Here is a 16,089-nt window from a genome sequence, read left to right on the forward strand (position 1 = left end):
GTCTTTTCTAGGGCCACACCCGTGACATATGGCAATTCCCAGGCTAGGGGTCTAATCGGAGCTGTAGCCGCCTGCCTCTGCCAGAGCCATGTCACTCGGGATCCGAACTGTGTCTGTGACCTACACCACAGCTCACGGCAACGCTGGGTCCTTAACCCACTAAGCGAGGCCGGAGGTCAAACCCACCACTTCATGGTTCCTAGTCAGATTCGTTAACCTCAACAGAGGCCAAAGTCTCAGAGTCCTTTGTAAGTACTTACTATTTTTTTTTGGCCGAGCCTGCAGCATATGAAGGTTCCAGGCTAGGAATCAAACCCACACCATAGTGGTGACCTGAGCTACAGCAGTGACAAAGTTGGATCCTTAAACTCTAGGCCACCAGGAACTCCTGTTTGTAAGTAGTTAGCTTTCACAGTGACCCCAAGAAACAAGTTTCCTCATCTACCCCTGCTCTTTGTTGCCTAAACATCACATCCTAGTACTTGTTGAAAGACTAAAGAAGTAAAAGGTAGGATAAAGAATTTTACCTTTATACTCAATTGCTATATTTTCCCCCTCTTCATGCCTTTTATCTCTTGGGCCTCTGCTGGTAGGTAGAAGCTTGTAAAGAGGACAAAAGGAAGAGCCTGGAGTAGTGATTAGACATTACTGATTGCCCACCCCAGTATCTTTTACCATCCTTAATAATAGCCTGTGTAATTTTTATAGCACATTTCCCATAGCTGTAGCTAGGTGAGGCCATGTGGCAGGAGAGAACATGCCTTTTTTCTGCCCTTTTTTCTGTTGTCAGGAATGTGGATATGATGTTTGTTTGAAATGCAGGCAACCTCTTGAACCATGAATTGGCAACTAAAGATGATGTTGGCAAGATAGAAAGAACATAGGTCCCTAGTGACTGGAGAGGTACCATGTACTGCCTACCTTAGACTTGTATGTGAAGGAGAAGTAAACATCTTTTTTATGGAAGCCATCTGTTATCTTGAGTTTTCTGTCATATGCAGCTGAACCTACCTAACTGATAAAAGGTGCTCTAGGAGGAGAGTAATAATTGATGAACTTGTCCTGCTAGCCTGCCTCAGGTCTGCCCCTCTAACATTGCTCTGCATTTGGACACTGTTCTGAGTGATGGGAACATGATTGTAAAACAAAGTCCTTCCTTCTCCTAGGGAGCTTACATTCTCTCTCTTTTTTTTTTCTTTTGTCCAAGCCCTCAGCATATGGAAGTTCCTGGGGATAGAACCCACACCACATCAGCGATCTAAGCCATTGCAGTGACAGCACCAGGTCCTTAACCCACTATGCCACAGGGAACTCCCTGTGGAGCTTACATTCTAAAGGGGATGACAGACAATAAACAAAAATACCAATGTTAGGTGGTACATGCCATAAAGAAAAATAAAGCAGGTTAAGTGGCATAGGGAGTGCCAGATCAGAGATGACTCTGTGGGAAAGACAGTGAATAGTTGTTGGGGGAAGTTAGGCAAATGTCTAGGGCTCAAGCTTTCCAGTAAGTACAGGGACCTTGAAGTGGGAGTCTACTTATTCTATTAGAGCAGCAAGGCCAGTGTTGCTCCAAACAGCTAGTGCTGTTGAGCATGGCAGATATTTTATTATCTTGATGTGATGTCTTCACAGATGTGTATACATGTCAAAACTAAAAACTGTACACTTTATTTTTTGGCTGTGCCTGTGGCATATGGAAGTTCCCAGGCCAGGGATCGAACCCATGCCACAGCAGTGACTTGATCCTCTGCAGTGACAACACTGGATCCTTAACCTGCTGAGCCATGAGGGAATTCCTGTACACCTTAAGTATGTGCACTTTGTTATAAGTCAAGTTGTTTTGAAGTCATAGCTACCACAAACTAGACACTACTCAAGAAAACTATAGACAGCAGTTTTATCTCTTTGCTACTCAACCCTCGTGCTTTTGAGTTTTTTATGAACTGTCTTTCCTAGTTTGCATAATCTTTCTTTGGGCATTATGTATGTCCTCTTTCATTTGTACAAAGCAGAGTATGTACAAATGTATCTTTAGTCATGAATTTAGATATGTGGCCATCCTACCAAGCAGATGAGGGAAGATACTGGGTCTGAAATTGATCACCTAGGTGTTTAAAGCACATATGGATTGTGGACCGTGTCAGCAATAAAAAAAAAAAAAGAATGAACTATTGATTCAGCAATTTGGATGGATCTCAAGGGCAGTATGCTGAGTGAAAAAAGCCATTCTGAAAAGGTCACCTACTGCATGATTCCCTATATAAATGACATTATTGAGATGACCAAATTGGTAGTTGCCAAGGGTTAGCAAGGGTGTTGGGGGTGGTGGGGGAGCAGGGAGTGACTATAAAGGGGGAGCATGAAGGAGATCTTTGTGGTGGTGGAATAGTCCTGTCTCTGTGTCGTGGTAGTAGTTACTCAAGTCTACATTCCTGATTAAAGAGACACAAACATACGCTCTTGGGCACACACATGCCAGTATCGGTTTCTTGGGTTTTACAATGTACCATAGTTACGTAAGATGTAACCGTTGCTGGAAAGCTGGTGAAGGGTACTTGGGCTTCTCTGTGTTATCTTAACTTCCTGTGAGTCTATAATTACTTTGAAATAAAAGGTTTTTAAAAACGTACTGAGTTCTGCTTCCAGAAGGAAGGAATTGATGTCATTTCTCTTTTCTTACATCTGAAACCCTGGACATTATATATGACTAAAAAGCATAAGAAACCCTGAAAGGTGGAGAGAAGGCAGACTTGCTGGGGAACTTGGGACCTGGGGAACGGAACGACATATTACGCTCTCCAGGTTTTCTTTTTGCCTCCTGTGTACCAGACTTGGAGCTGAAGAAGCTGTGACAATCAAGTAACGCCAATGGGGGAGTTCCTGTCCTGCCTCAGCAGAAATGAACCTGACTAGTACCCATGAGGATGCAGGTTCGATCCCAGGTCTCACTGAGTGTGTTAACAATCTGATGTTGCTGTGAGTTGTGGTGTAGGTTGGCAGCTGCAGCTCTGATTCGACTCAAGCCTGGAAACTTCCATATGCCATACCTGAGACCCTAAAAATTAGTAAGTAAATTAAAAGGTAATTTGGGGACTTAAGGGGAAAGTTGAACTTGCCATGACTAAGAGATAGGCACATGAATGCATTGTCTGTTAATTATTTATTTAGAAAAATTTAACATTGGAGTTCTTGTTGTGGTGCCACAGAAACGAATCCGAGGTTTCCATGAGGATTCATGAGGTAACCATGAGGTTGTGGGTCCGAGAGCTGGCTTCTCTCTGGGTTGAGGATTCCGACATTGCCATGAACTGTGGTGTAGGTTGCAGAAGCAGCTTGGATCTTGCATTGCTGTGGCATAGGCCGGCAGCTGTACCTCAGATTCAGCCCCTAGCCTGGGAACCTCCATGTGTTGCAGGTGTGGCCCTAAACAGCAAAACAAAACTAACATTTACATGGCTCACCATGTCACCATGTTTAGACTATCTCTGGAATCGTATCTGTTAGGGGAGGGGAATTGATGGCTGAAGACAGGGGAGGGAGGAGACTTAATTTTTGAGTTAGGTTCTTGTATTACCTATTCACAAGTGAATAAATTTAAAATTAACTGACTGCCAAATTACTTATAATCCTCTCTTGGAGAGTATTTTGCTCAGGTTTTTGCTTAAAGGTTTAAGTCTAGAAAACTGCCACCCTCCCACCTTTGCCAGAATCTACAGGTGTCCCTGGCATATGGGTTAGGCCTTTTTTTTTTTTTTTTTTTTTCTTTCTGGCTGGGCCCACCACATGAGGAATTTCCCTGGCAAGGAATTGAACCCACACCACAGCAGTGACAGTGCCAGATCCCCAACCGCTAGGCCACCAGGAAATTCCTGGGTTAACTTTTTAAAGTGTATGGACTAAATAGAGTGGAAGTAGCATGGGGCTGAGAGTAAGAATACTTGGGTTCTAGTCTTGAGCTGTTACCTTGAATAAGCTCTTTCAACTATTTCCCTAAGCCTCAGTTTCCTTATTTGTAAAACCAAGTTAATCCCTAAAGTCCTTTGTTCTGTCTCTCAGTTCCAGCTGTGATGCAGTGGGTTGGGAATCCACCTGAAGCGGTTTGGGATCACCGCGGAGGTGTGGGTTCAATCCCCAGCACCGGGAGGTGGGTTAAAGGATTCCTTGTTCTGGAGTTCCTTCGTGGCTCAGCGGAAAAGAACCTGATATAGTGTCCGTGCGGGTTGGATCCCTGGCCCCGCTCAGTGGGTTAAGGATCCTGCGTTGCTGTGGCTGTGGTATAGGTCCACAGCTGGACCTCTGATTCGATCCCTAGCCTGGGAACTTCCTTGTGCCGCAGGTGCGGCCCTAAAAAAGCCCTCCCTCCCCAAAAGTGTTCCTTGTTCTGGCAGCGGCCCGGTAGATGGCAGCTCCAGCCGGGATTCAATCCCTGGCCCGGGAACTTCCATATGCCGCCTGTGCGGCCATAAAATTAAAAAAAAATAAAACTAGTCTCCCTTTGTGCTGTCTCTGCAGTGCACCCCCGTGCCAAATAAAATGAGTACCCACTGGTTAACCAGGTAGAGGCTAAGGGGTGCAGAGAGGATGACGGGGTGCCCGCTCTCACCCCTTAACACAGGCAGCAGAGCGCCCCGATTCTACTTTTCACTCCAGCGTCATCCCGGAGCGCGGTGAGCTTGTGCTCAGCAAATGAGTGAACGTGTGAGGGAAATGAATGAGAAGGGGCCAGGAGGTATGCAATTAGCTAGCAAGTTCCTGAAAACACTACACGCCGCCTTTCCCTGAGACTTCCTGACTACTGCCGGGGTGTATACCTCCCGAAGCTCAGAGGCGAAGCTCTCGGATCTCCCACCACTGAGAGGCCGACCACAGGCTGAGGGAGAGCTGGGTGCCCGCCCGCCCGCGCGCGCACCCGCCGCCGCGCGCGCCCCTCCATCAGGGCTCGTCCCCGGCCCGCCGCGAGTCAGGCGGGCGGCGCTCGATGCCGGCTGAGGGAGAGCGGGGAGCCCGCCCCTCGCCGCGCGCGCTCCCGCCGCCGCGCCATCCCTTCTCAGAGCGCGCGCCCCAGGCCGCCGCGATCGCGAGCCGGGCGGGCGGCGCGCGAACTCCGCGTCGCCGCGCGGGTGGGTGGGATCGTGGCGGAGCTCCGGACGCCCGGGCAGGGGCGGGAGAGCGCCATGGCGGCGGCTGTGGCGGCGGCATCCGGTCCCCGCACCGCGGCGAGGTGAGGGGCCGCCTCTTCTCCGTCGCTGAGGAGGCCGCAGCTGCCCGCCTGCCTTCCACGCGGGCCGCGGCTCCGGCATGGCCGGGCTCATTAAGAAGCAGATCCTGAAGCACCTGTCCCGGTGAGAGCGCCAGCGCCGGCCCCCAGTGGTCCCGGGCCCTTCCTCGCCCCCTTGGACCCTCCCCCCCTGCGCCGTGCTCCGGGCCGGGACTCCGCGGCCATCCCCGCCTCAACTCGAGCCGGACAGTCTCCTCCCCACTCCGGTGGCTCCGACCGTTGTCACCGCTCTGCTGTTCCCTCGCCCTGGGCCCTCGGGGACCCGGCGCCCCTGCCTGTGCACGGGAGCCCAGGCTCTCCTCCTCGTCTTAGCAACCCCGGTCCCTGCCGACGCCCAGAGTGCCCTGACCGGCTGCTCGCGCCCTCAGGTCCCACACTGCCCACCAGGTCACCCCGTCCCCTTGCATGTCTGTCCCCCGGGCCCTCTGCCCGTCACTCCGTGGCCCCCACCTTTCCACCCTTCCCTGCCCACCCCGTGTGGTCTCCTCTGCGCTAAGGACCCGCTGTCCCTCCCTCCGGGCTCTCCGCCCGCCTCTTTACCCGCCCACTATCCCCTCCCCACCTTCCTCTTCCTCCTTCTGCTGCGGATTAGACCCTTCATTCCGGCCCCGTCTAGATGACCCTGTCATCCAGTCTTGCATGACCCATTCTTCCGCCCAGATTTCCAACCCGGGCACTGGTTTCTCCTTCCCAGAAGCTCCCAGCTCCTCCTCTTCATCGTCTGGCTGACCCTGTTGCATCACCCTTGAAAAAAGGCTAGTTGGAGTTCCCGTCGTGGCTCAGTGGTTAACGAATCTGACTAGGAACCATGAGGTTGCGGGTTCGATCCCTGGCCTTGCTCAGTGGGTTAAGGATCCGGCGTTGCCGTGAGCTGTGGTGTAGGTTGCAGACGCAGCTCGGATCCTGCGTTGCTGTGGCTCTGGCATAGGCTTGGCAGCTATAGCTCCGATTTGACCCCTAACCTGGGAACCTTCATATGCCGTGGGTGCAGCCCTAGAAAAGACAAAAAAAAGGTCTAGTTCTTGCACCCTGGGCCGAGCCTCTGATCTCCTTTCTCCCTCCTTTGCTTCTCTTCTCCTTATCACAGACTAAATGGAGAAAGGTCATAAGAGCTCGGCATGAAGTTTCAACAACCTTCCCTTTAAGATGTGGAGGTGTTTTGATGGCCTGTGGAAAGAACTAACGGTGTTCACTTCTGCTTTGTAGTCACTTACTAAGCAATGTTATGTCCTTCAAGTCATTTGGTCTGGAACCAGGTGGTGGGCCAAAGAGTTCATTTGAATCTGGGTGACCACTGCCCCCTGTGTTAGGATTCTGGGTTGTCAAGAACTGGTGTCCACAAGAACTGGAAGCTAGCCTTTCACTTCCTTTTCAACTCCTTATTCCAGGCAGGGCTTGGTGATGCCTTGATACCTTTAGACAGTCTTTGTCTCCCAAGTGGAGACTGATCCCAGCCTTGGCTTTAGGGGGTCAGTGGTTTTCTGGAGGTGGAAGTTGGGGGAGAAGTCAGTCAATATGGGACCCCAGGCCTTGCACTAATGTATCTTTCCTCCTCTTCTCATTGCCTTGGTTAGTGGTGTGAAACACTGTTGCTACCACCCCTTTGCCTTTTCTGGCTGACAATCTGGCTAATTTATTGTTACTTTGATTTTAGAATTTAATTAGTATTTAGATTCAGATACATCTTTTGAAAGTAAAAGCACATTGGAAGCTGGAACTAGAAAGTGCCTTTGGACCCGTTACTTGGGTTAATTCCCTAATATATTCTTTTTCAGCTGACATTTGAGTGTTCCATGAGTTTGGCTGGTCTGTGTAAAGACTTAAGTGTAGGGCTAATGATTGTGAAATGAGAGAGAAAATTTAGCTAAAAGAAAACCACTAATGAACTATTTTGAAAAAGCATAGAATCAGAGAATTTTAGGGTTTAGAGATGATCTCACCTAAAATAGTGCTGTGTTTAAGAGCTAGGGCTCTTTCTGGTTTACTTTCTTCAACTGTAAAATGGGAATAATAATAGTATCTAACTCAAAGGGTTATTGTGAGACTTACATGCGTTGATATAGAAGGGTCTAGGACACAGTAAGTTCTCAATAAAACATGAGCTATGGTTATTTTTTGGGCCACAACTTGTGTGACAATTTGATATAAGCCATAGACTTCTCCAGAAAAATTCACATATGCAAACAGGTAATTTTTCATATAAGTTCCCTGGATGGGGAGAGTTGAGAACTCCTAAAGCACATGCCTTAACCCCATAAGGCATCCTGGAATTAGGTGAATAACCCCTGACTAGTTCAACCCCTCATTTTATGACTGAGGAAAAGTGACTTGCCCAAGTTGCAGTGGACCTTAAAGTAGAGAAATAGAACTTGACTTCCTAATTCTGGTATACTTTCCTCTGTAGGACACACATATTTTGTGTATTCTCTATGAAGATGGAGTTTTAAAAAAGAAATTTTAATAGTATGTGCTGACACATTCAGTGATCCTTAGTAAATAAAGTATCTCTTTTAGATGAAGTGAGAATAGGTATATCGGACATTGGCAGAAATTTCTTATTTCCTCAGGGTTGTGTGGTTGACTGAGGAGGAGGAGAAGAAGGTTATTCAGGGCTGCAGTTTCAAGGCTTAAGGAAAAGGTGCTAGGACGTGGGTCTCATTGGGGGAATGATCAAACTCCTGAGACCTTTCTGGTGGTCTAACTTGGAAAAGCTGCCTGATCCTGCTTGTGACATTTGTGTCACTGTTTGGTCTCTACTACACCTACAGAGGCTGGCCTGCCTGGAGAGGAACTGTAGCTTCTGTGGCTTGCCAAACCTGCTGGGGAAAGAGAGAACGTATACTGGGTTACTATGTTAAGTAATATTTGTAGGTGTTTAATAATTACTTCTTGCTGATGATGGCAGTGCCACTTGACCTGGAGGAGTATCCTACCACAGGAAGAATATCCCAGTGACTTGCATATTACATTTAATTTTGGTCATGAAGTTTCAGATAGTAAAGTATCTTGTTGGAATGCATCCTGCTTATTGGTAGAGTATTTGGTAAAGGATTTAAGGAGGATGTATTCAAGACATTTTTGTTACATGTCTACTCCAGGCCAGGTGCTGATCTGGGCACTGGAGATTTAGCAGGGAAGAAGTATAAATGTCTTTGAAGGGCTTTATCCTATGCTTTGGATGGCAGCTGTGTAATACAAATAGCTTCAATGTACAGTGTTCATTTAAACAGACCCAGGAGGAGACCTTTACTCAGAAACAAAAGTAATCACTTAAAAATATCCAAAATGGATTTTTCACAGAATTGGATTATTCTTGTTTTAGATCGCCTTAGCTCATGTCTTCTTGTTGTACAAGTAAGAAGAAATGTGATTGATTGTAAAGTCAAGGGACTATGGCTCAGGGAAGGAGCATTTTTTCTGGAGCTGGACAGGCTAGATTCACCTTCCAGCTGCCCCCTGATGAACAGAGCAGCCTTTCTGAACCTGTTTTCTTATCCATAAAAGATGAGAATAAGGAAGAATAATACATACCTGGCAGACTTTTTTGAGAATTGGGGATAAAGTATTACTATAGTGTCTGGCATGGAAGTAGGGTTTAATAAAAAGTAGCTATTATAACATGGCCAGAGAAGCTAGGGACACTACCATGGTGTGGATGAAAACACCTCAGCCAAATGGCTCTTGTAGAAACGCATCAGAAGTCTTAATTATTTACTCTTAGTGGCTACTGGAAATGTGACCCAGAGTGACAGAGACATGGCTGATAGACATGGTAGATATTTTTAAAAATATAAGCATTAGGTGAAACTCAGAGGTATAGAAGTTTTCAGAGTCCTTCTGGAGAATAAGAGAGCCTGACTGTGAACTCAACACTCTTAGTTTCTGATCAGTGCCTCCTCTACTCATTATTACTCATCAGCCTGAAGGAACTGTCTGAGCCAGCCAGATGGTGGACAGCGGGGAGCTGCAGGCTCAGAGAGGCTGACCGCTTGCCCAGGGGTCTGTTTAGGTGAAGGTTTGTAGGCCTAGTCTCAGCTTCCAGGTCAGCCACCTTTATACTAGACTTTACTTATTATCACCAAATAATTATTCTGTGCATTTTCTAGTAATAGTGAAATCATGGATGTCTTTGTTTCCCTCCTCTTCTTGTAGTGTTGTTTCAGGATAAGTACTTTTATTTACTTAGCAGATATTTAATAATAGCCAACTGTGTGAATAAGTAGTTTCCAAGTCTTATGATGATTTAATTCTCAGACTAATCTCAGACATATTAGGCCCATTTTATAGATGAAGAAATGGAGGAGTTCCTGCTGTGGTGCAGTTGGTTAAGGATCCAGCATTGCCATAGCTGTGGTATAGGTTGCAGCTGTAGCTCAGATCTAATCCCTGGCCTGGGAACTTCCATATGCCATGGGTAGGGGAGAAAAAAAAAGGCGCAGAGAGGTTAAATAACTTGCCCCAAACCATAACTAATAAGTGATAGAACTGAGATTCAAACACAGTCACTGTCATTCTAGAGGTGCACTCTTTAATCACCCTACTGCTATAATACTTCTAATCTATTGAGTATTTCAAACTGAACATACTCTTGTCACCAGCACCCACATGAAGAAACAGCACCAAGAAGCCCCCTTGTTTCATCTTCCATTATTATCTCCACCAAAGCGTAGCCACTGTTTTCTAACAGTGTAGATTAGTTTTGTCTTTTTTATGTACTTTATACAAATGGGATCATAGAGTGTATACTGTCCTGTCTGACGTCAACATTATTTTTGTGAAGTTAATCTCTCTTGTATCAATTTGTAGATTTTCTTACTTTTGTGAAGTTAATCTCTCTTGTATCAATTTGTAGATTTTCCTTTTTAATTGCTGTATAGTATTCTATTATGTGAATAGACCTAAATTTATTTCTACATTTCACCGTTAATGGACCTTTGGATAGGTTCCTAGTTATGCTTATACTATGCTTATAAATAGTGCCACTAGGAACATTCTAATACATATCCTTCAGTGAAAAAATGAACACGTATTTCTTGGGGATATACTTGAGTGGGATTTCTATATGTCTATGTTAAATTTTTTTCGGTCATGCCCACAGCATGTGAAAGTTACCAGGCCAGGTGTCGAACCTGTGCCACAGCAGCAATGCAGGCCATTTCAGTGACAATGCTGGATCCTTAACCCACCATAGGAGAACTCCTGTATGTTAAATTTTAATAGATATTACCAAACAGTTTTCCAAAGTGGCTGTACCAATTGCACTTTTACCAGAAGTTCTGGTTGCCCTACATCTTTGCCAATACCTGGTATTTTTCCTCTTTTTCATTTTAGCTTTTCTGGTGGATATATTTTGACAATCTCTTTACTTCATCTGTGGTAAACCAGATGGCCAATTTATTTGTGCCTCTGTCTAATTTTCAAATTCAGATATATTGGTAAATTTTACTCACATGGAAATGTCAGAACCTTGAAAACATAAGATCTTTTGAATAAATATTCAAATTGGGCGGGTCCAATTTGATTCGGGTAAGTTGTAACCATTAACCCATAACATTTCTCACTTGGAATGGATGTGAAGCTTTGCTCCCTGTCAAAATAACAATCATGTACCTTAAATAAAAAGGAGGGGCTGTTCTTTTTTTTTTTGGTTGTATCCACAGCCAGTAGATGTTCCCAGGCCTGGGGTTGAACCCGTGCCACAGCAATGACAATGTTAGAGCCTTTAACTGCTGGGCCACCAGGGAACTCTAGTGGGGCTGTTCTTTAGGCATTCAGGTTTTTGTTAAACATTTTATCTTCAGACTACCTTGGATATTAAATAATTTCATTCTATTCTGTAAGCTTAGTACCCCATTGGCATAACTTTTTAATCTTTACTAAAGAAACTAAAATTCAGATTTCATAGTTTTTGTTTTTTATTCCTGGTCTTTATTCTTTTTAAAAATTATTATTATTATTATTATTAGGCTTTTTAGGGTCACACCCATGGCATATGGAGGTTCCCAGGCTAGGGTTGAATCGGAGCTGTAGCCACTGGCCTACGCCACAGCCACAGCAACGCCAGATCTGAGCCACATCTGCAACCTATACCACAGCTCACAGCAACACTGGATCCTTAACCACTGAGCAAGGCCAGGGATTGAACCTACATCGTCATGGATACTAGTCAGATTCGTTTCTGCTGAGCCATGACAGGAGCTTCTAAAATTTTTTTTTTAATTTTTTAATTATAATTGATTTACAGTGTTCTGCCAATTTCTTATGTACAGCAATGTGACCCAGTTATACATATATAAACATCCTTTTGGAGTTCCTATTGTGGTGCAGTGGAAGTGAATCCAACTAGTATCTATGAGGATGCAGGTTCCATCCCCGGCCTCGCTCAGTGGGTTAAGGATCTGGCGTTGCCATGGGCTGTGGTGTAGGTTGCAGGCTCAGCTCTGATCATTGTCCTTTGTCCTTTTTTGACTTCTGAACGTGTGTTAGATGTTTACAGAGGTGAATTACCTGTTTAGATTATATAAGTCTACTTAACATGTAAACACAGACTACTGCACAGCTTTAAACTACAGTGATTATGGAGTTCCCGTCGTGGCTCGGTCCTTAACGAATCCGACTAGGAACGATGAGGTTGCAGGTTCGATCCCTGGACTTGCTCAGTGGGTTAAGGATCCGGCATTGCCGTGAGCTGTGGTGTAGGTCACAGACGTGGCTTGGATCTGGCATTGCTGTGGCTCTGGCGTAGGCCGGTGGCTATAGCTCCGATTGGACCCCTAGCCTGGGAACCTCCATGTGCTGCGGGAGTGGCCCTAGAGATGGTGAAAAAAGAAACAAAACAAAACAAAAAAACTACAGTGATTATTCCAGGACTGCAGCTACCACAAGGTGAGGGGTCAGAGGAGGGGCGACTGTTTGGAACATTGTTTTGGAAATATTGTCACTCTTGGCAGTGCCACTCATCAGGTTGAGTCTCTTAGGGTTGAGGACCACTGACTTAGACTCAAATCTGAAGCAGCTGAAGGTTGCTCTTGGCACACTCTCTTCTCTCCTTTATGCCTCTCTCTCACCTCTTAAGGCCCTCTTGTCACGCTTCTCAGTGCTCTGCTACCATTCCTCCCTACCTCCAGGCCTGTGTGCTCTGCTCTCCTTACCTTCTTACCAAATTCCCAATCCTTTAGGGTATATATAATTTCAGCTAAGTCAAGGGGAAGAAGAGAGAGCATATTCTGAGGCAGGAGTGCTGCTCTAATTAGACCAACTCTGGTTCGTAATATGTCCTGTAGGGTCAGCTCTCCTAAGCTACTCTTGCGTAGCTTCTGAATCTGCAGATATTCTGGAAGCTCTGAAATTGTTTTTTATTTTCCAAAAATAGTTTCTGTTGCAGCAGCACTGAGGATGGGGCAGGGGTCTGAGTGGCAGTTTGTGGTATGTATGAGCCATTTGAGAGCTGGGGTGTTCTGATATGTAGAAAATCCAGATAGGGATGGGCTAAGTTCATTCAAGCTGACTTCCTTCTGCCATCTGGTGTAACACGTTTCCAGGCAGATCTGAAAATATGCGTTTCCCTTTTCTAACATAAATTTTCTTTCTCGCTTTTCTCTCTGCCTTCCGCCCCTTTCCCATCTCTCTCTCTCTCTTCTTTCTTTTTTTTTTTTAAATCTGTGTGAAAGAAGGGGCTGCAGTGTCCGGGAACTCATTTCGTTTAAGGAAATGTCTCAGCAAAGGTTGACATGAAGTTAGAGGCCTGGCAGTGTATTGTGGGATGTCCTTTTGCTGAACCTCAGCAGAGCTCTTGCTGCCTCCCTTCCTTTCAGGTGGGGTTGAACTGTGGCTTCTTAGACCTCTGAGCCCATAGGAGAGGTTCCTCGTCCTCTTTGAGGAAGGTTTACAGGTGGTGTCTCAGCCATTCTTGGTCTCACCTTCCCCTCAGCTAGCTCCAGGCTGTCTTTGAGGACTCTGTTTCTGAGACCATTTATTCATTAATTCTTTCCAGAAACTTTTATTGACCATCTGCATTGTATGCCAAGCACCAGGAACTCAAAGACAAATGAGACAAGATTCCTGTTCAAGGACTTGACTGTCTATAGAGACAAACAGACCTGTAAACAATAAACTCAGTCAAGTATTCAGAAGTATCTGTGGCGCCAGGGGGCACAGACAGTCAAGGGCAGAAAGGTGATGCCAGGCATAAGTTGCTGCATGAGCAGTAGTTCTGGGTTGAGGAGTAGCAAGTGTATTTAGGAGAGTGCCTCTGGTTCTGCATCCTGGAATGTGGGGTTGAAGGGTGGAACCCAGCTGGAAATGATACTGGAAGGATAGGGGCTGGGTCACAGAGGCTTGAGTACTATGCCAAGGCATCTGGATAGGGCTTAGCTTGTTCTCTGTTGCCATTGACCTGGGTCTGAAGCAACTGGAGCTTCTCCAAACTTTTCTACCTTTGTTAAAAGTCAGAGAGATGGTTTAGTATAGGAAAGACTGCAAGTTCTTGAGCCAGACTGCCTAATCTTGAATCCTAGTTCACTAGCTCTGTGACCTTGGGCAAGTTATCCTGTCTTTCTATGCTTAGGTTTCCTCATCCGTAATTTGGAGGCAATAGTTGTCTTTTATATCATGTGGTCATTGAGATAAATTAAATAAAAATATATAAGAAAGTACTTAAGACAGTGCCTGGAATAGAGTAAACAATTATGAAATATTAGCCATTATTTAAAAAATAATTTTCTCAGAAATATCTTCTTTATTTTTCCTGATATTATTTTTTGTTATAAAATTTTTTAGATAGAGCTTTTAGAATATCCTAATCTCTCTTTCTCTCTCCCTTTAAAAAACCTCTACTTTCTGATTGTTGTGAATGGGAAGGGTGTGGTATGCCTTCTACCTCAGCTGCACAGATGTATTTATTTCTGTGTTTTCAGATGACACTCTTAAACTTGGTTTAACATGATTGGATAATCAGACACATTATATAGTTGCTTTGCAGTGGGAGAAAGAATGTGGATGGATTGTTGGATATACCCCTTAGTTCCCCTTATTTGGCAATTATCATTGATTTGTTTCTTATTATTGTCAATAAGCATTCACTGAGCATGCTTATCCTGGACTTTGTGTTAGACAAAGATCTAAATGACATAGTCCTAGCTCATAGTGCTGTTCATAGGGTTAGAGACCCGTGCTTTATTGTGCACTCTTCTTTGTGTCTTCCACAACTACTTTATGTGGCTTGAACCTACTAACTTTTTTTGTTGGTTTTTTTTTTTTTTGCTTTTTAAGGTTGCACCTATGGCATACGGATGTTCCCAGACTGCACCACAGCCACAGCAACTCAGGATCCAAACTGAGTCTGTGAGCTACACCACAGCTCACGGCAATGCTGGATCCTTAACCCACTGAGTGAGGCCAGGGATCGAACTCGCATCCTTGTGGATCCTAGTCAGGTTCGTTAACCACTGAGCCCTTTGGACCCTTGCTAGTAGGCCAAATTACACGTGTTCAATTCTAGAACAAGACTGGCTCAAACCAGACAGGGCATTATGGTTTCAGCTAAACAGTGTAGGGTTTAGCAAGGTGCCAGGCTTAGAGGAGGGAATTAGAATGTTCATCAGGACTGTTGTTGAGAATTAAGGAAGGAAAACTTCTCCAGAATTTCCAGAATATTGGGTGGCCTCATATTGGGATGGGGAGTAGGGTAAATGAGAGTATTTCAAATGACAAAGCTACCATGAGTATGGAAAAATTTGTACAATTGGTTATACTTGTTGAGAGCATGAATCAGTATTAGGTCTATGAAGGGAAATTTGGCAATATCTGTCAAAGTGTAAAATACGCAGCTTCATTTCTATGAATTCATCCTAGAGAAGGAGTCAAAAAGTGAGAAAAACCTACAAGGCTATTTAATGAAATTGATGTAAAAGAGAAATCAGTGGAGACTTTATTAAATAAATTATAGTACATTTATACAAAGGTATTGTTTGTAGATAACTATCCAATTACTAAAAAGCATTAAAAATTTGACAGTATAAAATTCCCAAGATACATTATTCATTGAAGAAAAAAGCAAGTTTTAGAATATATGGAATATTTTATTTTATACACCTGTCTATCTTGATGTATAATTACTTTATATAGTAAAACTGTCATTTTCTCTTTTATACCTTTTTTTTTTTTTTGTCTTTTTGCCATTTCTTGGGCCGCTCCCACAGCATACGGAGGTTCCCAGGCTAAGGGTCAAATCGGAGCTGTAGCTGCCGGCCTACACCAGAGACACAGCAACATGGGATCTGAGCCGTATCTGTGACCTACACCACAGCTCACAGCAACGCCGGATCCTTAACCCTCTGAGCAAGGCCAGGGATCGAACCTGCAACCTTTTGGTTCCTAGTTGAATTCGTTAACCACTGAGCCACGACGGGAACTCCCTCTTTTATACCTTTTTATATTGCTTTGAAATTTTATAGTAAGTGCTATACCAACGGAAAGAACATGACTTACCCATTATCCTTTATTGCCCTCTCTGAGAGGGTGCATTTGCTCACATCTGGTCATAGGTATTTTTGATGACTCACATCATAATTGCCTCCTGGGGAAAGCATAGTGATAGTAGAAAGGGTTTCTAGTTCTAATAATATAGGAGTATCTTATATTGGCCTTACCCTCCCTCATATAACAATTATGAGTTCTGAGCAATATGTAAAAAACAACTACTTGAAGACTTTGGAAAGTGACCAAATCAAGGCATTAACTGACAGGGAACTTGAAAGATGAAAACTGCGCTGGGTTGAATTCTCATTTATATGGCATTTTGCCTGAGG

At 44.7% G+C, this 16,089-nt stretch overlaps 1 protein-coding gene across 1 annotated transcript in view; it reads left to right on the forward strand.

Annotated features, from left to right (window-relative positions):
• UHRF1BP1 (UHRF1 binding protein 1) overlaps positions 5,059-16,089 on the forward strand; it is a 68,493-nt gene continuing 57,462 nt past the window's right edge. Inside the window, 1 exon segment of the mRNA XM_021098612.1 lies at positions 5,059-5,345. Coding sequence (XP_020954271.1) covers positions 5,302-5,345 — 44 coding nt within the window. The 5' untranslated portion in view covers positions 5,059-5,301.

This window comes from Sus scrofa, chromosome 7 (assembly GCF_000003025.6).
Source record: "Sus scrofa isolate TJ Tabasco breed Duroc chromosome 7, Sscrofa11.1, whole genome shotgun sequence".
NCBI lineage: Eukaryota > Metazoa > Chordata > Mammalia > Artiodactyla > Suidae > Sus > Sus scrofa.